This window comes from Notothenia rossii (assembly GCF_949606895.1).
Source record: "Notothenia rossii genome assembly, chromosome: 6".
NCBI lineage: Eukaryota > Metazoa > Chordata > Actinopteri > Perciformes > Nototheniidae > Notothenia > Notothenia rossii.
The window spans coordinates 83163949-83187505 of record NC_136909.1 but is presented as its reverse complement, the minus strand read 5'-3'; the positions used below and the strand labels follow the sequence as shown (position 1 = coordinate 83187505).

The window sequence follows — 23557 nt, the reverse complement described above, 5'->3', positions numbered from 1 at the left end:
CATCACTGTGAAAATATTCATATATAATATTAAAAAATACAATGCATGCAGTATTTGTTGTGTTTATCTGTATTTAATGAACAACATGGCTGGGTGCTGGTTTGTGGTCGTAGCACTCTCTATCTAACCACTCGTTCAGGTGCTTTCTCGAGTGATTGCAACCAACTACCGCACACGTAGTTCCCGAACCACTTTTCTTCATGTTGTAATTGTTATATCCTCTTTGTCTCTGCGATATCAGTGCTTTGTCGGCACAACGGAGCTAGCTAGCAAAACAAACCCAGTCCGCCAAAACGGAAGTGCATTGCATCGAAGGGAGGAGTTCAGGATGTAGAGCGGAAACGGCTCAATAACTTGTGTATTAGATCTGGCCCTCCGGTATATTGCACGCACACCTTCACTCCGTCCTGAGGGTCTCCTCAGCTCAGAGCCTGAGCCCAAACATTGATGACCTTGCACCCAAGATGAGATGCCAAGTATCTGCTTGAACTAGTATCACAGAGCAGCACACTGAGTTTAATGGATGTTTCCTTCTGCACTTTTCTTCTTGCGACAACAGGGCATGTTTGGTTTGTTCTTTGAGGGAAATAGTTTTGTTGAAGCTGTTGTTGGCCTGTGGAAAAATGTAATCATAAGAAATGACTCTGGAAAAGCTGCAGATAGAGCCATAAGAAATGAATGCAACTGATTATTTAATGTTTAATGTTGTTTTTAGGCAATAATTTAAGTTGTGTTAGTTCCAGATTTAATATGCAATAAGTTCACTTCAATAAGTTTTGCAATACATTTTTTTAATTTTGGCCCACTGTGTATTTGAGTTTTACACCCCTGATCTACACTAATTGGGAAACTCGGAGGACCAAACACAGTCCAGAAGATGGCACTAAAGCAGCAGTAAAGACAGCAGCTGCAAGTAGAAGAAGTTCTTCTTCCTCTGTGTGCTTTTGGACAGCTGTTTCGGTCCATTGACGGCCAGTCCACACTTCAGTTTTCGCTTTATAGATTTTTAAAACACATTTAATAAAGATGGCCGACGATCTGAGAGCAGAGCTGGAGAAATACCTGCAGAATTTAGACATCCAGACCTCCTGCGTGGAGCACCCACCGGTAAAAGCTCAAATGAATATTCCATACTAGAACAAAACACCATTGAATCCTATCTGAAAAACCTCTCATTTAAAGTTGACTTGCTAACAATAACACGTGTTCAAAGACACTGCATGAGTCGTTATATAATGCATACCTCTATTCGGCTTTATCCAATACCTTACATTTCGCTTCCTATAGTAAAGGTTTAGCTCTGGGAGTAGTGTGTTTACCCTTCAACAATACATTGCTTTTTGACACGTGGACGCATTAAAAAGTTGTCATTTGTAGGAAAAAATGAATTGCATTGCCTGCTGCTTGTATGCCGAATTCACCACAAGATCAATTGAACCTGAAATTATGTGATTATTTTCTCCAATAATCATATTATTGTGAGAAAAGATCAAGCTAAGGTAAAAAGTGAGTTTTTTAAAACGTAGTCTGGGTTGATGCTATTTCTGCTCTTAAAACGAATCTATGAGTGGACATTCCTCATTATTTGTAGGCCGAATTGAACATCTGAACAGTCCAACCTGAAATAGTGTTAAGTAATTTATCCTTCAGTTATTTATTTGTGCAAAAACTATTAGAAAACATAAAAGCGTTACTTTTTTGAGCGGAGTCTGGAATGACAAGCTTAAAACGTCACCTTCTCATTGTGTTGCCTGTGACTTGCAGACTATGCCACATTTAGCATCAGATAACTCTTTGCTAAAATAGGGTAACATGTTTGTGTCTTCAGTCGTTTGTTTGTACTTAATGATGCTATAAACAAAGAAACTATACGTTTTTGAAAGGAATCTCTGTGGAAAGTATTTTACCCCTTACCTGTAGCCTATGTGTTTACTGATCAATCGAGGCCACAATAGTGTGTATTTATTTAGAAATAGATTTAGCCGCTATCATTTAAAAAACGGAAACGGGGTTAAAGGCAAGATAAACGACTAGTAATTGACTCTTATATTAATACGTTTAGGCTACTACTAATTTCCTGACATTTCGGTTTTTAAATCTAACATTTTAAGTTGTATTAAACTTATATTTTATGCATCTTGGTAGATGAATACTCCACGTGTGTAAACTACTGTGACATTTTTTTTCTTGTGCAGCCCTCGATTTTATGTTTTGAGAAGTACATTACACGTTATATTTACCCTGTCTGATTTGTTTATGCTGCATTAAACTGATGCAGCCTGCAGGGGGCGCTAACGCATAATGCTTATTTCTGTCCTGCAGCTTCACATGTCAACATTATAGGGTTGGACCAGTGGTTCTCAACCTTTTTACACAAAGTACCACCTGAGAAACTAGTTGGCTCTCCAAGTGCCACCATATGACCAATGTTAAAATACAGTCTATGCACAGTTCATGCAGGACTCAGAGGCAAATGTATTCATAATAACATTATTTGTTTTCAACTACATCTACAAAGGACAGTCTCTCTCTCTCTCTCACTCTCTCTCTCTCACTCACTCACTCACACACCAGAAGTGAGAATATAAAGAACAAAATAATAACTTATTCTCACACAACAAGTGACAACTGTACATACATGTCATTTCCTATACCACAGTTTGGCCTCCTGCAACAACCTACATTGTAACAGAAAATGTCCTATTGGGAATTCAGTTCCACAATAATAATGAAAGCCTCCAGGAGCAGATGAGCCTAAGGGCTAATAGCTCATCTTCAGTTTGCTGATGTTTGCTATTGCCATTTCTGTGGTGGCAAAGTAAAAAAGATAACAATTAAGGACAAGTGTGTGTGCTTTTTCAGCTTTTGACCTCGGTCACAGCCTTCTCTCCATTCTTTGAGCAAATGCCTTCTTCCTGAGTCACTTCTCTCCTCCATCACAGCCTGTTGTGCCTGTGCATATCACTTTTGCGTTGCCTATTAGAACTTATTTAAACCACAGTTTCAATTATCTCAAGCTTGTAGTGTTTTGATAGTATGTTTTGATAGTATGATTTATTTTTTAATTAATGTTATTCAATCAAGCCTCAAACTGATGGCACTTGTCCCTATAGCCTGTTTTAAATTGAAGTTGACTGAGGTCCTTACCACCAGCTGCTCTTGCAGTAATAAGTAGTGCACCTTTCTTACTGTCCCAAATGTGCACAATGTAGTGAGTGCTTTTCGTCTTTTTCTTTATTTAGTTGTGTTTTCTGTATTTTATATGTCTGTGTTATGTGTAAGAACATGTAACGTTGCCACTTTCTTGGCCAGGTCAACATTGTAAATGAGATTTTGTCTCAATGTTTTCATCTGGTTAAATAAAAAAATTAAAATAACAAATATAAAAAAATGTGTTATATGTCAGATTCCTCCGCGTACCACCAGTGCTACGCGTACCACAGGTTGAGAACCTCTGGGTTAGACAAAAGTTTTCCATACATAACAGTTGATTTGTCTTGCAGGAAACTAGATTTTCATCTCATTCTCTAGTTCTCATAAGTATTTCGTCATAATTAGAGACTTTACATAAATCCTTGAATTTAAAATAAATATCTCAGATATTCCCATAATAACTTTCCCTAAAAACTCCCAAATAAAATATACAAGTGTTCAAATCTCAGAATTTGTAATAATTTATTTATCTTATACGCATATACACATTTACATTACATGTGTTCTGTAAATGTGTTAAAACATCCTAATTCATTGTTAAAAAAGTAGTGCATGAACTGTAATGTATTGAAAATGTATGTCTGTCCCCAGAGTCAGAACTAAACATGGAAAAGCAGCGTTTAGTTATTATGCTCCAAATACCTGGAACAAACTCCCAGAAACCTGCAGATCCGCTGCAACTCTGACTACTTTTAAATCCAGACTAAAGACTTTTCTTTTTGCCGCTGCTTTTAATTGAACTATTCACATCTTAAACTGCACTGTAACTTTTATCCATGTATTTCTTCTTTTAATGTTTTTTTAATTATCTTTTCTTTTTAATGACTGATTTTAAATGCCATTTTCTTAATGTCTTTCGCTTTTTGTAAAGCACTTTGAATTGCCTTGTTTTGAAAAGTGCTATACAAATAAACTTGCCTTGAAAAAAAATTCAATAAAAAGTTGAATTTTTTGTGTGCCTTAAACTATTGTTAACCCCCCCCCCCCCCCAGGTGTTCACAGTGGAGGAGATGATGCCTCACCTGCAGGAAGTGAGCGGAGCCGTCACTAAGAACCTCTTCCTGAAAGACAAGAAGAAGAAAGGCCTGTGGCTGGTGTCGGCCCGCCATGACCGCCAGGTAACAACACACACACACACACACACACACACACACACACACACGCACACGCACACGCACACATTTACCTGGACTGTTTTGTCTGTGTTATTGTGTTGCACTGTTGGAGGAGCCGGCTGTGACCTAAGATTTTCATTGTCATAACTACACTGTAGCTATGCACACATGACAATAAAAGCCTTGAAAACTTGAAACACTCCTCCAGGTAGACTAACCTCCTACACGTCCCATAATCCTCTCTGTTCCTCTGCAGGTGAACCTCAACGACCTCGCCAAGAAGCTCGGCGTCGGCAGCGGCAACCTGCGCTTCGCAGACGAGGCGATCATGTTGGAGAAACTCAAGGTGAGACGAGAAATGAATACAATTAACTTTAAAACTACTCTTAAATGACTGTCATTGTCATGTTTATATATTTTTTTTAATGGATGGCATCATTGTTGAGTCCATATTCCCCTAGGGTATTTAATATTCAGTATTTATTAAGGTATAATATCTAGTGTTTGAGGCTTGAGCTTCAATCTCAGGATTTGTGATCCTCTCCAGAATGGAAGGAGTCATCACATACAGAGCATCAAGTAGTTCCTGAACAGTGTCCTTCACATGCTGATATCCAAGAGAGGGAGTTACACAGTCACAAGATGGAGGAATAGAAAGCAGTATTCAATGTTTACTTCAGATTAGCTCCACGTCAGAAATAAGTATGCTTGTCATATGTCTCTCTCCATAGAGGCTGAATCATCATGTTAATCACATAGCTATCATATGCCTCAAACAGTCCTGATGTTCTTCTAGGTAATCACACATCCTGTCATGATCAATCTAGGAATCCCAGTATGCTGAGAACCCTGCTTTTTACTTCCTGTCTTGATTCCCTCTCAGGTGGGTCAGGGCTGTGCGACGGCCCTCGCTCTGCTCTTCGATCGAGACCACAGTGTGAAGTTTGTCCTGGACCAGGACCTGGTGGAGGGGGGTCACGAGAGGGTCTTCTTCCACCCCATGACCAACAGCGCCACCATGGGGCTGCGACCCGAAGACCTGCTGCGCTTCCTCCGGGAGACGGGGCACGAGCCCGTCCTGCAGAGCTTCGACTAAACAGGACTTAGACATGGACATGATTTGGACATAAACATGGGTTAAGAAGACAAACCTGCAGAGACAAACATGGACTTATTCTTCTTCTTTTTTTAAAACGTTTTTACTTGTATCATTGTGAAAGAACACAAGGCATAATGTGTAAAATAGATATACATGTTTGAAAAAGGTATTTGCTGCGTTGAATGAATGTTATCTATGAACTGTTCAAGTTACAAAGAATACTGTGCAGTAACATTTCTGAATACTTCAGGTGAAGTCATTTTTGTTGGTTTTCTGTCTATTCTTTTCCATAATAATGTCACGTCTGAGGAAGAGAATTAGGGCCACATGAATATGAATAAGAATATTTTTGGGGATGTGAAAAAAAAAAGTATTTGTTTTGTTTTGGGAAAAAAGTCAGAATTCTGAGAAAAAGGTCAAAACATTTTTTTTTCACATCCCATTTCTTTTTTCATGTGGCCTTAATCCTCTTCCGTACATGTCAGCCTATTGTTGGTGAGCATTTTATTTATGCAAAACACAATAATAATAATAAAGATCAATCTGTCAATAAACCTCAAATTGGTACTTAGATATGTTTATTTAGGATCCCCAGTAGCTTTTGCTCTTGACAAAAGCTACTCTTCCTGGGGTCCGACACTTAAAACAATACAACAATAATACAACAACATTCACAGGGAGTCTGCGGGGTCTTGAAAAGTATTAAAAGTTAATAAATCAATTTAGCGAAAATGAAGGCTATTAAAAAGTATTAAACGGCATTTTCCAAGGTATTACATTTTGTAGCTTGTTTTCAATAAGTATATAAATTGTCCAAAGAGGTTGTATTCTACAGTCTGCCTGAATGTAATCATTGCGTAGGTGTGTAGTGTGATTCTGTGTAGTTTATTTATGGCATCCCGTTGGATGTGACGTCATCTGAACAGGACATCGCACGCTCACTGCTTGATAGCGCGCGAAGCTCCGTTTACGCCGTTTGTTAAACAACATCGTCGTTATGGGGAAATGCAAGTTTGCGTCCAAATGGTTGGAAGATAAGGAGGAAGGACAATCAATACTGTATATAGTAAATGTGAGGTAAAGTGTGTCGCCAATGTAACCTGTTAAAACTCCAAGTGAGGTCTTACATGTATGGAAAGGGTCTTAAAAAAGGTCTTAAAATGTATTGACTTCAGGATTCCTGCATACCCTGATTCAAGACATAAGTCCTGACATCATTAAGATCATCACCAACATCTTCAACAGTCTCATCCACTCAATATCAAACTCAGCCAAGGATGAGTGCACAATACACCCACCAGGTAATCAAGTGGAAAGGAAAGGAAAGGAATTAACCCGAAGCCAATATAAAACTATTTTATTGGACTTCTAATTAACTTTGACCAATCGAAGTAAAAACGTATATGTATCATGTATTATTATATTTAAGTGTGTCTTAAGTACAGATATGATGTCCTTTTCAGTTGTACTGTTGTATTCTTGCGTAATTTAAACTATATTACATTACATTATTACATTACATGTTACTTGTTAGACGCTTTTATCCAAAGCGACTTACATACGCAATACTGTGGGCAATCCCCACAGGAGCAATTTGGGTTGAAGTGTCTTGCCCAGGGACACAACGACATGCTGACTGCAGCGGGGTTTGAACCTGTGCTCCCCTCATCCGAACACCAACGCACTAATTCACTGCGCCACACACCTCCTCTATATAAATATTATTTGGCTATTCGAAATGTGGATAAGACTTTGAGGCTCAAGGAAAGAGCCCGCCTATCCCATTATGGGAATTGTAGGATCTAATGTTTTTATTATATAGCCTCATTTAAAAAGAAATGTAATTATTTATCCTTTACTATATAGAAATATAATGTCAAATGATTTATTAAAAATAAATAGATTAAACTGATAATTATCATAATAAAACGATAAAGTAATAAAAAACTTTGAAAAATACATAATATTTATTATAATAAGCAATTATGAAATTGTAGGATCCAGCGCTTTATAGACAAACAATCAGAATTTCTCTTTTGCTCCCTCTGTGTGTGTGTGTGTGTGTGTGTGTGTGTGTGTGTGTGTGTGTGTGTGTGTGTGTGTGTGCAGGAGCGTGTGTGTGTGTGCGAGGCTCTCTGCATTCCTAATCAGTGTGTATTGTTGCATTGTTGTGTAAAATTAGCAAATGAATAAAACGTTACATACTGACTCAGTTCCCACGCTGTGTGTGTGCGTGCGTTTGTGTGTGTGTGTGTGTGTGCGTGTGTGTGTGTGTGTGTGTGTGTGTGTGTGTGTGTGTGTGTGTGTGTGTGTGTGTGTGTGTGTGTGTGTGTGTGAGCGTGTGAGCGTGTGTGTTTGCCCCTGTTACCGAACAAAGACATTTTGATGGGAAGAATCCTGTGTGGGAAAATGTATTCATCAGCTGCCTCTCTGCACGCCACTTTTTAAATAATTGCTTATACTTCGGATTTTGAGGTGAGTTGAGGACACACATGTCATTACAGCCTCAAGAAATGCTGATGAAATATATACATTTTATTTTTAATAACTAAGACCAGTCTGGATCATTACTGAAGAATATTCACTCATTTTCAAATGTTTTAATTACAATAAAATGGAAGAAAAGAAAATTCACTAAATAACCTTTTGTCACTTCTTTAAGTATTCAAAGTTAAATAGTCTTAATATATTATTTAAACTCAAAAAAAGTTTCTATATCTCTGTTTTATTTATATTAAATAAATATATTATATAATATGTTGTTGACTGATTTGATATTCAGATTATTTTTCATATATTTTTATACTTTATTTTAAAACATTCAGACAGGTACTTGAAAAATACATAATAATAATTAATGAATAAGAAAGAAAAATAATTATTGTATGAAAGTACAAGAATTAGTAAACTAATAATTGTTCTTCCTAGATATTTACTTGTCCAATTTGACAGTATTTATCATTTCTTTCAGTATTTAAAAGCGACATAGTATTAATATTGTCTTTAAACTGACATGGATTCAGTCTGACGGACGCTTCCCCTTTAAGAAGACCAGGAAGTGCATTGGAGTAAAAAGGGGGTGCGTCTCAGAGAGGGGAGGAGCTTAGTGAGGAAACAGGTGTGTGTGCTGACAGAGATGATGTCATTTCGTGGCTGAGTCACCTGGGAGACGGCTGGCTGTAGAGAGAAGCGTGAACGGAGATAAAGGAGGAGGAAGAGGAGAAGGAGCTTCATCACTCCTGTGTACTCCCCGAGGAAGAGGAGGAGGAGGAGGAGGAAGAGGAGAACGAGGCATTTGAATACTGCTGCTTATCAAGGTGAGAGATTACCGTTTATTCTTCATCCCCCACAAGGCCACCAAACTCCATTTAAACTGTGCTAATTTTAACTGCTTTGATTGTGGTCAACACAGAAATGATAGATATCATGGGTCACGTTTCTTTCAGTTCAGGCTTCCTTGTGAGTTCTGTGTGTACATTGTCTCTTTAAGATGTGCGTTTGTTGTCTCTTGATAGTGAAAAACAATACTGTATATGTAAAACACCAAGAGACACTCTTCTTTTGCTCTCTCTGTGGCTGATCACTCTCACCAAACTCCATTCAAAAATCTGCACATTTTAAAGGGGCACTGTTCTGCTCATTTTCAGGTTCAATATGTAGTTTCTCTCCTGTGACATGTCTCCATGCTTTAATGTTGAAAAAGCTGCAGCACCTCTCTGCTCTGCCTGCCGGCTCTGTTGTGATTGGTCAACCGCTTAGAGATGTCCCGCCCCTTAGCCTATCACGTACAATTTGTTGGAGCGCTAGCTAATACAAGCACGAGTGTTACATAGTGATGTCACTATCCGTTGCGGAAGTAAACAAAGTCCAATGGTTTCGTTTCAGGCGGGGGGGGGGGAGTGTTCGGGTCAGAAACACTCTGGAGGGAACACAGGGATGATAATACTTACTTTTACTTAAAGTGGACCTATCATGCTATATTTGAATAAGATAGTGTAGGACCATACCTATATAAGGCATATTTATACTTTTTATTTTTCAAAATACCAAACAGATCATGCATTTTAGCCATTCCTCATTTCGCTCAATTTAACACTGTCTTTGAATGGGCTGATTCTGTGAGAACAGCACCATCTACAGGCCTGGCATATGTACTACAGCGTCTCCAGCGCTTTTGAACAGCAATGTCCGTGGCTGTCTCCTCCTGATTGGTGGAGTTGGCCCAATAGCCGTAGCGCCACTTCTGTGACGTCACAGAAGTGTTCAAATCTGGATCAGTCTGTATCAGATCCGTTGCAGCCCCTTTTTAAGAGATTTGGGTATGGAGGAAAATAGAGAGGGTTGTGTTTTCTGACACTTGGTGAGTTCCCTGGAACACCGGGGACACATATTCATGTAGAAAAGACGTACTAAAGTGCATTTTGCATGATAGGTCACCTTTAAAGGTGGGGTATGTAATTTTGGAGAAACCAGCTCGAGTGCGCTAGAATTTGAAAATACACAACCGGAAAAAATCTGCCTCTTCTTTCAGACTTCCCTATAGAGCACCTCCTCCAACACACACAAACGCGCCCATGACCAATGAGGGCACGAGATGGAAGGCTGACAGGCAGGTAGGCCATCCAGTTACTTTAGCCGGGCCGGCTCAGATGATTGGTCGTGCTTTCAGCGCCACGGCTTCCACAAATGACATTTTTTCATGTATTTTTTGTCAAAGCATTTAATGTATTCATTGCTATCGGGATGTTAAGAGCATTCCATGGAATATAACAAAAAGTGTTTCTGAAGGGAATTACCTACCCCACCTTTAAGTGACCTTTACAAAGCAGGTCATTTGCTTGTAAAACACACACTACGGCTTGTATCAGAGTATTTATCCCGTATGCTATTACTTTAACTTAAATAAAAGATCTGAGTACTTCTTCCAGCTCTCATTATATGTGTAAAAACATCCAGCAGACAGTATTTCCTGCTGCTGGTTTCGTGGTCAGTTTGGCTCCAGTTAGACGTCACTCCCTGTTTTTGGTTTGCTGTATTTCTTTGGATCTTGCAGACTCTGCATGTTTAGGTGTTTTGGTGGGAAGCTGCATTTATTCTGGATTATTTAAGACATCTTGCTGCTTTTGCTTCATTTGAAGCTCTTCTTCTTGCAGTCATGTCTGTCCTCTGTCTTTTACTCTTGTTGCTATGACCTCTGACCCTTTTTGGTTTTTCTACTCAACACATTCTGTTGTCGGTGCTAAGCGAGCCAAAATCATTAAGTTTTAAAGATAATCTAGAAGTAAAAATAATAAGCAGATGTAAAAGACAAAGTATAGCCGGTGGTAACAGTTGGTCTTATTTACTGTATACATTACATCTAGCTGACGCTTTGATCCAAAGCGACTTACAATAAGTGCATTCGACCAAGAAGATACAAACTTGAAGAAAACAGAATCATATAAGTACATTAAGTTTCATAAAGCCAAAACATTTCAAGTGCTACTCAACTGGCTTTAGTTAAGCAAGTCCTTTATTAGTATATAAGTGCTTTGATGGTATCACTGTACATTACATGTCACTTGTTAGACGCTTTTATCCAAAGCGGTGTGTGTGTGTGTGTGTGTGTGTGTGTGTGTGTGTGTGTGTGTGTGTGTGTGTGTGTGTGTGTGTGTGTGTGTGTGTGTGTGTGTGTGTGTGTGTGTGTGTGTGTGTGTGTGTGTGTGTGTGTGTGTGTGTGTGTGTGTGTGTGTGTGTGTGTGTGTGTGTGTGTGTGTGTGTGTGTGTGTGTGTGTGTGTGTGTGTGTGTGTGTGTGTGTGTGTGTGTGTGTGTGTGTGTGTGTGTGTGTGTGTGTGTGTGTGTGTGTGTGTGTGTGTGTGTGTGTGTGTGTGTGTGTGTGTGATCATATGATGTACCATCATATGACCGGGAGGGTAAACAGTACATATGTAATACTGAGGGTGATGTCATGCAGGAAGTGGACATAGTGATAAGTACACACACACACACACACACGGTAACTGTCTCATATATGCATGGTGTCACATGGCAGTTTTAGTGTTTAACCATTACATATAGTTTGATAAGGTGACAGGAACACACACACGTTTCTGGGAAAAGGACACAAGCGACATCACATTAAGGTATACAGACATTACCTTTTATTTGTTCTGTAGACTGTACAACTCCTCTTTTCCTCAAGCTAACATTGTTAGGTGTTCACTGAATTACGTTTTAGCAGACCTTTTTAAAATATGTTAATATTGTCATCTTAGAGCCTCTGACACACAGGTTAACCAAACATTTATTTTGAACAGGAATTAGACCGTTTTTTAAGTATTTAATTGAACAGCTTTTCTTATGCTCACAGAATAATTAGTTATTATGATACATAAAAAGTTTGAGTGATAAGAAATACTTGTATCCTGATTCACCGCAAAGATGTAAACGTGTCATAGGGCTCAAAATATTCTCATCATTAGTGTTGTTTATTGTTTTCAACAGTCTTTGGAAAATCAGCAGGAGTGAACTGGTTCACACACACACACACACACACACACACACACACACACACACACACTTCACAGAGCTCTTTGTTTCTGAGGGCCAGTGAGCACGAATTGTCTGTTATATTTCCATCAGAAAAACATCAAGCAGGATTTAATGATAAACTTCCCTGAAAACGTCTGTATATACGTGTCTAACTACACTTTAAATATGTAATAAATCTTAATATTGAACAAAAAATGTTCGAATTATGGAGGAAGTCATTCATTCATACCGCTAGCTCACATATTTGAATGAAAAATTATTGTTTAATTTGATTGTTTGCCTAATAGACCTGAGTAATGACTACGATGGCCTCCTGATCTCTTCTGTAGCGCCACCCTCAGGATAAACTTGGCACAGATGTTTTCAGGTGTTTTTAGACAGTTCTGTTGACTTTACCAGATAATGTCTGTTTACTCAGACCCGTGATAAACGTCACCATGTCATACTTATATTACACTGCAGTGGAAATTCTCACCAGGGAGTAAAAATGGGCTGGACCTCTTTCCTCTGCTGGAAACTGTGAGAGATGCTGCTGCGTTTAATCTGGAAACAAAAACATTATACATGTACATCAAACGTGACGCAGTGCCATCGTTGGTGCCCTTCCAGTGGAGAAAATATGATAAGAGTTTTAATGCCACATTAAGGGTGCCCTAGACTGCTCTGCTAGCTGGTGACCAACGGCATGCAGCTGGTTCGCTTATTCTTTTTTAAGACCATTACATAAAACCGATAAAATTGTGAATCTGTATTTTAATCTGTGGAGAGCATGGATTTCAGAGGTCAGAACATTATATTATTGTATATTTTCCTAGAACATCTGATAAGAATTGCATCAAAACAAAATGTTTTCTGACCAAACACATGTAACCTGAATCCCCCAGTCCAACAAAACTAGATACATGTTTCTTTAGCTTCAATATAAATGACAATAAGTGTGGAGTCTGTCTGTAAAGCCAACTTTAGCCATGCAGTTTAATAGAAACCAGGCCGAGGAATGTTTGTGGTTCAGATCTTTTCTCCACCCAAACACTCTGTGAAGCTCCACATGAGACAAACTGCCTCTTCATGTTTTATTACATTTCATTTAACAGCATTCATTAATTTTTAACCACATTTTGACTGCGTGCCATTTCATGTTTATACTGTGTTTGTATAACCAGTGTTAGATGCGGGAGAACATCTATGATATTAACCAAATATTATGCATACTAAATGTTAAGCATTCATAAATTAAATCCAGGAAGCTAAAACATCTCCATTGTTTTGTGTATCACTGTGAGAGCTCTGATTAAAGTATAATTTGCAAGTAGTTTGCTAATTAAACCCCTTTTCAGATGTTACTTACCCGCTGTCTGGCTGTATGAATACACAATAATGTGAATTGAATATGCTGTATTGTTTTATATCGGCTAATGTCAACTAAGGCATGCATGCACAAGCGTGAGACTTTTTATCATTACATTTTTCATATAGTAAGGTTTAAATGGAGGCGTGTGTTAAAAATAAGTTTTGTACAAGAATACAAAATTACTTAAGGAGCGTTATATGATAATTTGTGGATGAAGTAGTCCTTAATTAAGTCAGAATCAAATTTCTTCTGAATACTTCACGTGTAAATAAATAACGCATTTTGAAGGACTTTTTGTGTATATGTGTATCATTTAGAGATTTATTATAATTAACATGTTGATTAGATATAGAGTCCTCTCAGGGTGTTTTGTGTCAGGCTGCGGTGAGCTGTTCCTAATGTGATCAATAGCCTGACACACACACACACACACACACACACACACACACACTTTTGACTTTTTCTGATTAGTATATTTTGCTGATAACTTATCTGTACGACAAGGCTTTATTTTATTAACATGTTTAATTCAGGACTAATGTCAGCATTTGTAGTTACCACTTAAGTGAAGAAACTGAACTTTTACTGCAGTTTAATGTATGAAACACACAAACACACACGCTCACATGTGGACGCACGCGCCCGTGCTCGCGCCCATCGCTGCAGGTAGTAGCCCCTCCCCCTCCTCCTCCGTGCTGCCGCTTTAAACACAATAACCGCCGCTTCTCCCGACCAACCGTCCTTAGGGCAGCCGGAATTCATGCTTTTTCTCCGGGGTACAACTCACAGGTGAGCCGCTTGTCAAACCTTCATGTTTTGAATTCATAGCTGTCGGTAGATTTGAAATTAGCAGCCGTTACTCCTCTCATCCAACCGGCGTAAGCTAATACTACGCTGTTGGTTACAAACACGGAGCCCGTAGTGACCGAAACACCAACCGAATTAGCCGTTGTTGTCTTTCTATCTTAATTATAAGATTTAATATTCGGTTTAAGCCGGATTTGGGATGTTCTCCTGCATTCATTGTTCTCCGTGAAGTTTGCTGGAAGTGATGTAATGCAGTCCGGTTCCTTTCTGCGTAGACCGAGCACCGTCTGCGCCAGACTCTCTTAAAAAAAGAGAGCAGGATTTAGAGGCTCGACGCTTATTCAGCAAATTGTTCACATGGAAGAAGGTAATTTAGCCTTTGTGGTTGATTCTGCGACAAGCATAATTTTATCTGAATGAAATCTCATCTCCAAACTCATTTAGCTCCTGGTGTTCATCACTGTTTTGGAGCCAGGGGATGGTAGGGATAGCAGGCAATTTAGTTTTAAAGTGACACATTTCTTTCGGGAAAAGTGCTGTAAGGTGGCTCAAACCCCTACCGAACTGATACAATGTTCATGTGGGTGTGTAAAAGTAATTTATGGTGGAAAGTAACTAAGTACATTTACTCAAGTTTAATACTGAGAGTCGTGTAGTTTACTTGAGTATTGACATGTTTTGCTACTTGTACTTCTACCCCACTACAATTCAGAGGTAAATCTTGTAGTTTTACTCCACTACATGTATTTTAATATCTTTAGATACTTTGTACATTTGGATTAATAATGTGATAACACTTGAATTACAATTAGTTACACCTGGAGTATTTGACAATTTACCATGCAGTATACAAACTAGCTGCACCTTTACCAGCTTTGATAAACACTTTAATGCATCAATAATATATCATCAAAACATATAATGTAATATTCTGAAATGGGACAATATGCATAATGAGTACTTTTAGTTCTGGCACTTTAAGTATATTTTGATGCTTTTACTATTTTAACATTTTAAATGCAGAACTACTACCCATACCAGAGTATTCCTAGACTCTACTTTTACTACAAGATCTGAGTACTTGTCCCACCTCCTGCTCATATATATTCTTTGGCAAAGTAACTTTAAAGTGTTAAATATGTGAAGCTTTTGGAGTTTGGTGTGGTGGTAGAATGAGATGCTCATTCCTGTGTGGAGACTCAGTTCTGCTGTGGGTTGAGAGAGACTCAGACTTGGTTACTGAAAATTGTTAGTTGTGTAGTGTTACAACATGAATCATCAGTTCAAGTTTGGGTTTGTATTTCAAAAACAGCAGAAAGACTGTTTTAAAATCCAGTTAAACCACATGGAGCTCCCTCTGGCTGCATAATGCACACACTTTGAAAATGAATGAATACAGTGTGATGCATCGCTTGTCAGATAATGGCGTGCAGACGCTGAGCTTTAAATTAAAGGCACATTATTCAGCAGTATTCATGGTAAATAATGTGTTGAAAGCAGGAGGAGGAGCTTCTCCCAGTCTGCATGATTTACTGGTTATTCACTTACTGGTGGAAGCTGCTGCTGGAGGAATGTGGCGAGAGTAAATTAGAACAATGCATTCACAACAGGGGGTGTGATGCAGGGGAAACAACTCTCAGGATTTAAACACTGAGCAAAAACTGAATTTTAGAGCTTTAAAAATCCACATTTTAAATATGTTTGTGTACTAAGAAATGCATTTGAATGGTGTAGTTACCCAATGTGAAACTAATCATTTTGCAATGCTACACATCTACCGGTACACAAAACCGTTAATATTATTTTGTGTGCAATTTCTTTTTAAAATTGGCAAATAAGCATACCAATTTTATATATGTAACAAGCAGCATTTTTTTTTTTTTTTAGAACTTTGACTTCAGCAAAATGTACACCTTTGAATTGTTTTTAATTTATTTATTTTCTACCTCTAATTAAGAAGATGTAAGAGCATTTTAAAGCAGTTTTAGTTATGTCAAACCTTACTGGTTTAAGAATTACGTAAAATTCCAGATTTAAATGTTTTGTACGATTATGTGTAAACGTACCTGGCAATAAACTTGATTCTGAGAATTGTGGAAATGTACTGGTATTGGTATCGGCTAATAAACTACTGCTATCATAACTTCCCTAACACACATTATAAATATTAAGTTTAGTATCTGGTTACCTCCACATTGTGTTGACTTTATGTGATTTGTTTTCACTGATTTAAGGATGTGACGTAAAAATCATAAGTCTTAAGTCTGGCTCTAGTTCAGCGCGATATGTTTTTTAGTTTCAGCTTATTCTGTTTATGTAGAAAGAGCACGGATCTGAGCAAAACGACAAGACACTAAATCCTCCTTTCACTGGGTGGAAGACTTGATTTTGAAGTGCTCCACATTCCCAAATTCTCCAAGTTATTTTGGTTGCAGCTGTGAAGGACGGCTGTATATTCATGAGCTTTCCCTTTTTTTAGTCATTAGGCCTCAAATCTTCCCCCCCCGACCCACTGCCAACGAGGTCAGCTTCTCTTCCTGCGCCCAGAAAGCTTCTTAGAAAATATTTCACTCTAGAGATGCTCTTGTAGAATAAATGCGATTTCATTTAAAATCCATAGGAAATAAAAAATAGAGGGATTTATCCTTCAATTCATGTCCAGGCAGCGAAGGCTAAATGACCTAATTTTCTCTCTTTAGGATAATCCGCCATCACCTCTCACTATTGAGTGTTTTCCCCGTCACACACACTTCATTTTTAGAGATATTGATGTGTATGTGATGGAATAAACAGATCCCTGCTCAACGTCCTGCAGGACAACTCAAATCCTTCTTTTCTTTAGTTTGAATACCCAACATTAAAGAGGCCTGATAGTGAGTTTACTGCGTCCTAAACACTCTGTCTGTCGTCCCCGGGATGCTGCGCTTATGTGATAACGGGGCAATACATTACTTGATGTAGTGTAGAAAACAATGTTTGTAATAATCGTATAACAACAATCTTGAAGGGACTTGAGAACTGGACGGTTATAGCCCCGAGCGGACCGAGTTCAGAGTGTGGCCCGTCTTAGTCCACACTCTCATCAGCTCGAGATGTGCCGAGGTATCCTTTTATATATACACGACTATACGAATATATATATGTACCCACAAATCCTAATGCTAGGATAGTTTAAATGCAGAGGCTCATGCAGTGCTGTGTGAAGATTGAACATGGATTCAATTTGAATCCTTCATTTCCATTGCATGTAGATATCGATGCATTTGCCTTTTATGGCCAACTGTGGCTCTGAGTTAGATTAGTTGTCCACCAATTGTTAGGTCAGTGTTTTGATGCCCAGCCATTGAAGTCAACATGTTGATACTTCAGCCCAGGTGGCTCCTGATTGCATGGCCACAGCTGTGTTTTCCTGAGCAGGTGGCACCTTGTATGGCAGCCTCTGTTTCAATGTGGTGTGAATGCAGAGATTAGGAAGTTAGGTTTTCTACAAATTGCCCAACACTAATGACAACAATGTGTGAAAAAGTGAAGGAAGTCTGGCAGACCCTTTTGGATAAATCAGTAATATGTCTGTCTTCTGACTTCATCCCAGTGTTCTGAGTATTACTTGTACTATCTCAGCGTTCCTGTTAGTATTCCAGCGTTCTCAGTAGTATCCTGGTTTTCCTTGTACTATCTCAGCGTTCCAGTTAGTATCCCAGTGTTTCTTGTACTATCTCAGCGTTCCTGTTACTATCTCAGTGTTCTCAGTAATATCTTGGCGCTCCCTTAAGAATCCCAGTGCCTCTTGTCTGCAGAGCGGCTGCACAGAGCGGCGCTGGTCCAGCCTGGCGTATTAGAGGTGATTATAGCACAGTTTGTGTGTGTCTGTAAAGCTGGTTTGTTACATAACCAATTTTATACAAAATGAGGCTCAGTGCTCACCAGGAGAGGTACTGATCCTGACGCTCTGATTGGTCAGTGTGCTGCCAGGTACCCTTTAATATCCTTCAATTCAAAGGGCCAAAAGTAAAAAAACATTTGATAAACTATGAACATAACTATTTTAGGAGGAAACTAATATGTCAGTGTGAATGTCACCATGGTCGATTTATCTAATCCTGCTGGCTCCATAAGCCCCTAACTGCCCCTCATTTGGTCTGAATCTTACACTTCTATTTCTCTCTAATTAACATTTCACTGGTGTTGATTCGACCTTGGGACCCTGATGTGTTTCTGTATTCTATAAAAAGCTGAAATCTTTTAGGAGAAACACATTTTCCTCCTCTCAGGCAGCTGGAAGCAGCTTCTCCACGCTTCATAAATGTCATTAAGACCTTTTGTGTCCTTTAACACTTTCCACACCAGGATCCAAACCCATATCGTGAGATGAGGAATAAAGAAACATATCTAGTTTTTATTCAGTTGGCTGCGTTTATCTTCAGTTTTTTGGTTTTATTTCGACAATGAATGGATATATTTAATTCAAGTAAAGGCTGTGTACGGATGGTAGGTGAAATCTAGATACTTGAAGATGTCTACAGTAATTTTTCTTAAATTACTTTAGTGTGGGTTTTATTGGTAGTAAATTGATTATTAGAGTTCTTGATTGTTGTTTTGACGAAGCAAGATGTTTGAAGACTTGTGCTTAAGGTTCATACAACAGGTATATTTCTACAGTTATTTTTTACATTCTATGACTAACAATATAATGAACATAAATTATAATGAGGGTATTTTGTAGGACTAGCTGGCAACAGTGACTTGTTTTACTATGAATGCCCAACAGAAGTCATACATTTCAAAATATTTGATGACTCTGGATCTTTTGGTCGGTCTATTAACCGAGAAATAAAGAACTAATACATTCATAAAAAAACTAAGTAGAGTCTACAGAAGCACTTTAAGTCTCGGTCTTGACTCGGTTAGCATTCCACTTCCTGTTGATGATCTCTTTGTTGTGGTTGTTGACACAGAAAACGAACGACAAATAAACACGTTAAAGTCTTCTCTCTCAGGTACTCTCCTGCTGTTTTAAACTACAGACCTGCTACAATTAACAAGACAACACACGTACACACAGAGACAGACGGTTTAATCCTGTGCAGACAGTCTGATCAGGCTAATCCCTCCTCACCCCCCTCTGCGCTGGCCGCCAGTTTACCTCACACACACACACACACACACACACACACACACACACACACACACACACACACACACACACACACACACACACACACACACACGCACACTTTCTTACTTCTCTTTCTCTGTTGATTCATGCATGTGCGTACTTATTTATTTTTTACAGAAAATTAGGTTACATCCCCGAGTTCAAAAAGTGTTGAAAGCGTCTGACTCTCAGTCCTTGATGTTTACAAAGCATCATGGGAGTTGAGCCGGGTTGACAGCTTTACAAAAAGTTGGTTATATTTTTACGATTTTGTGTTCATGAGAAATGTTGGCGTTAATCATTTTGTGCACGCTGCGATTCTTTTTCTCAAGTAATTTAGATCTGAGTTTTACTAACCGTCCCTAACCCTTAATCCCCTGAGTCATAAAGAAACTGATCCTGTTTTTAGTAAACATGCATTGGTCTCACACACAATGCTCAAGAGAACCGGAAGTGGCTTTTTTATTTCTCGATGTCCTAATAAAGTTATTCTCTGTCTGTTATGTTATTCTTATTTTCAGGTTGCAGTCGGGCAAAGGCAGGGCATGCTTTGGTTCTTATTTGACTTAGAAACTCTATATGAGTCCTTGAAAATGTTTTCCTTTTTGTTTTAAGCAGCAAAACAAGATTGTGCGATAACACAGTACAAGAAGTTTTTTCTTTAACACCAATTTTGCAGGTTTTAGAATCTCAAAACATCCTGAAGACCTACTTGAATAATTTTCTGGCCTTCAATTAAAACCGTTGTTTGGCTCATCGGCACATAATGAACATTAACAAATCTCACACTTTGAGTCTCTTTGTGCTGGTTTTAAGACTTTTTAAATTAGTTTTGTGACTTTGGTTCCAGGTCTCATTAATAGATTATTAGAAATGATTTGTATTAAAATTGTTGTTATATACAGCTGCAAAGTGCTGGAACTTAGAAAGTGATAACTATTCTCTATGCAGTATTAAACATATCTTAAAATGGATGTTTGGTGAATACTCAAGAAAATATGATTGTGTGAAGTAGGGCTGCACGATATTGGAAAAAACTGACATTGCGATATTTTCTTCCCCTGCGATATATTTTGCGATATGAAAAAATACAGGAATGAAGAAAAATACAGTTTTTTTATGTCCGCAAACCATCCTTTCCTGAACTGTAATGCTATACAATTGGTATTTTTTTTTTTTACAATATTTAACCGGATGAAGGATTTTAGTCACAGACTTCTGGATCTTAAGTTACCAGAGCAACAAGCTGAGCTAGCTCGGTTACCCTGCTGTGATCTGATCAAGAATGGTTGTGATTGGTGGTTTGCTGTCACTCACTCAAGTACCCCTGACATGAGAGCTGCACAAGTTTTCTTTTTGTAGCAAGCAGCGAAATAATTGTAACATGACGTGTTTGAGTTCATTTGCCTACTTAATATCGCACGTCCTAAATAAAATTAAAATAATTAAAATTTAAAAAATCGCGCGCCCTGCCCTGCGGTGTGAATTAGGGATGTCCCGATCACCTTTTTTTGCTCCCGATCCGATTCCGATCATTTGATTTTGACAATTTGCCGATACCGATTTTTTCCGATCTTTATGCAATGCATTAAGAGAAAAAAAAGCATTCAAGTTGTCCCTTAAGGTTATTTTTTTATTTAAATTAGATATTCTATCCAACATGGATATAGCTTCTTTCTTTCACAGCAGCATTGGATCAGTTCAGTTGTGCAGCATTGGATCAAAACAAAATAAAGCTTTCAGTACTCGTTAGCTTACTGCTACAGTTAGACACTGCGCCCACTCTGTTGCCAGATTTGAGAGAAATAAGCAACCAGGTCTATGAAAACAAGCCCCAAAGAAGCAACACATACATGATGTTGTGTAATTTGAAACCAAACTAACGCTACAGGATGACTTTAAGACTTGAACATGGTCATTTTTGTTTTGTAATATTGAATACAAAATTTAAAAAAAAGTATTTAAAAAAAAAAAAAAAAAAATCTCAATCCCCGATTTTTTTCCTCCCGATTCCGATCTTTTGAAAATTACGTGATCGGCTCCGATCCCCGATCACGTGATCGGATCGGGACATCTCTAGTGTCAATATCGCGCATGCGCATAACGCGATTATCGTCAGGACACGACATATCGTGTGAAGTTAACTGCCAACAATTAGACTTGTTTCTCCTTCCTTCGTTCCTTCTTTCTTCCTTTCTTCTGCTTTTCACATCCTCTCATCTTCCCGCCTTCCCTCTTCCTCCTCTTCCTCCTCTTCTCCTGCAGATCCTTCCTGATCCTGTGAGGATGAGTTGCAGTCACGGTTCAGCTGCACGTGTTGGCGTCTGAAAGCAGGGAAAAGGTCACCTGCAGCACGCCCAGGACCTGATCCTGGAAACTCTGAGGACAAAGCACCTTCTGGAATATTAACCGCTGACATTTCACGCTGAGGATATTTATAATTTCCTGAATTTTCCACGGAGGACTGGAGCTGAAACCTGAGACACTACGGATTAGTTGAAGCCTACATTTTTACCTGAGGAATTCATTTGTATTTTTGGAGTTTAAATATTTTTTCCTTGGAGTCTGCATCACATTTTAAACTGACCTCTCCACGGTCGGAGGAAATGGCGACACGAGAACCGACAGCAGGAAGTTGACTCCTGCAGGGAGCGAGGCCGAGAGAGGAGCGTGAAGAAGAGAGAGCGGGGAAAATGTCGTGGAAGAGGAACTATTTTGCATCAGGTGGAGGTGGCGGTGTTGGAGGTGTTACTGGTGGAGGGATGCAGGGCCTGCAGACGCCTCGCAGCATGACGTCCATCGCTCCAAGTAAAGGGCTGAGCAACGAGCCGGGACAGAACAGCTGCTTCTTGAACAGCGCCCTACAGGTACGTGCACACACACACGCACGCACGCACGCACGCACGCACGCACACACACACACACACACACTCATGTAAAGACATCTGACAGAAAGCACCTGTTGTAGTGCGTACCTGCCAACTTCAGCGCTTGGGGGGGGGGGGAGAAAACTGCTTTTGAACAAGGGCTGCAGAATGTATTGTTATTGCAAGGTTCACTTTGACATTTTTTGCACCAAAATGTACCTTTATCAAAGATTACATGTCACATACGAAATGGCCTCCAAAAAGTAGAACAAATTATAAATTGACAATGAATATATAAAAACAAATATGAATGAATATTATTTAATAAAATACTTTTTTATGTAAACTTTCCGAAACACATTGTGAAAGACTACAATATTATTATACTGTTTTTTGATTAAGGAGAGCATCAATAGACAAACTGCAGTTTAAAATATCATTCTTATATATATATATTTGTTGGTGGTCTATTGGGTTGTTTCGTTTTGTAAAAGAAAATTGGGAAACATTTCCCCAAATGTCTTCTAATTAATAAGCATATTTTTGTATCTTATAGGAAAACTGAAAGCAACACAAGTGCAGATTGAGGAAACTTTTATATTTTTGTCAAATACTATTATCTAATACATTTCAATCAAACACAAAAATATGAAAATGATACTGTTGCATCCCTTATTTACTTTGGTTAAATATATTACCAAATGTATATAAGGTCATGATATTAGGTTTTCCATATCCTCAAAGAGCTGCTAACGTGGCTGCAGACTTGTGCATTAACGGTACGGCAGCGTCGCATGCTTCAACGGAGACGCTTCCCATTCACTTTGAAATGGGGTGACGTCAGGCTTTGCCGAACTGCATTGTGGTTCCGTCGCTTCGGAAGTTGAGAAAAGTTAAACTTTTCAAGCTTCGACGGAAGCGCCAGCCAATCCAATCATATGCCAGTACAAGCGCTAGCCAATCAAACCGCGTTCTTGTGTGTCCGGGGCGGGAGATGAATGTGATTTGGTTGTTGGTCGTGCGCCAGACACGCCCACCGGCAAGCTTGGATGTGTGGACGTACCGTAACAGCGTAAAGTGTACCCTGTGTTACTCGGCAGTACTGTGGCTCCACCGCAGTGCCTTTGAGCCAGACTCATGACTCCACCATAACAACCTCCTCTGTACTTACATGAGCCTCTAATGAGCTGCAACACCTCCCACAATGCACATTAAGGACTCGTCAGCTTTCTAAGGAGGAGGTGTGCAGTCAGTAATTATGGGAGCAGTAATTTACCCTGCAGGGTGGGGCTGCTGCTGCTGAACAGGAAACACTCATTACATCGTTTAACTGCAGCTCAGCATCAACACACACATCAGCGTCTCCTGTCATCAGAAAAAACACTTAAGGTTGTGTTATTGTGCTGCAGCAGGAAGTG

At 39.0% G+C, this 23557-nt stretch overlaps 2 protein-coding genes across 6 annotated transcripts in view; both read left to right on the top strand.

The window, feature by feature from the left end:
* Positions 1-909: 909 nt before the first annotated feature.
* On the top strand, positions 910-5686 carry prorsd1 (prolyl-tRNA synthetase domain containing 1). Its single transcript, XM_079690697.1, has 4 exons — positions 910-1107; positions 4206-4331; positions 4585-4674; positions 5212-5686. The coding sequence occupies exons 1-4, from the start codon at positions 1027-1029 to the stop codon at positions 5422-5424; spliced, it is 510 nt and encodes a 169-aa protein (XP_079546823.1). The 5' UTR covers positions 910-1026; the 3' UTR covers positions 5425-5686.
* Positions 5687-8570: 2884 nt separating this feature from the next.
* The window catches only part of LOC307042835 (ubiquitin carboxyl-terminal hydrolase 54-like), a 45192-nt gene continuing 30205 nt past the window's right edge, over positions 8571-23557 (top strand). For 4 of the 5 annotated variants that reach the window (XM_079686994.1, XM_079686992.1, XM_079686995.1 and 1 more), the window contains exons 1-2: positions 13954-14099; positions 21538-22139. In XM_079686994.1, coding sequence (XP_079543120.1) covers positions 21966-22139 — 174 coding nt within the window. In that variant the 5' untranslated portion in view covers positions 13954-14099; positions 21538-21965. Of the gene's footprint in view, positions 8745-13953; positions 14100-21537; positions 22140-23557 lie in introns of those variants that run through there. The other variant, XM_079686993.1, reaches the window with a different exon arrangement.

Bases quoted from the DNA above. Each gene is read 5' to 3' on its own strand.
- prorsd1 (XM_079690697.1), top strand. From the start codon at position 1,027: ATGGCCGACGATCTGAGAGCAGAGCTGGAGAAATACCTGCAGAATTTA. The intron at 4,332-4,584 runs GTAACAACACAC...GTTCCTCTGCAG, and splicing joins CGGCCCGCCATGACCGCCAG to GTGAACCTCAACGACCTCGC. The intron at 4,675-5,211 runs GTGAGACGAGAA...ATTCCCTCTCAG, and splicing joins TCATGTTGGAGAAACTCAAG to GTGGGTCAGGGCTGTGCGAC.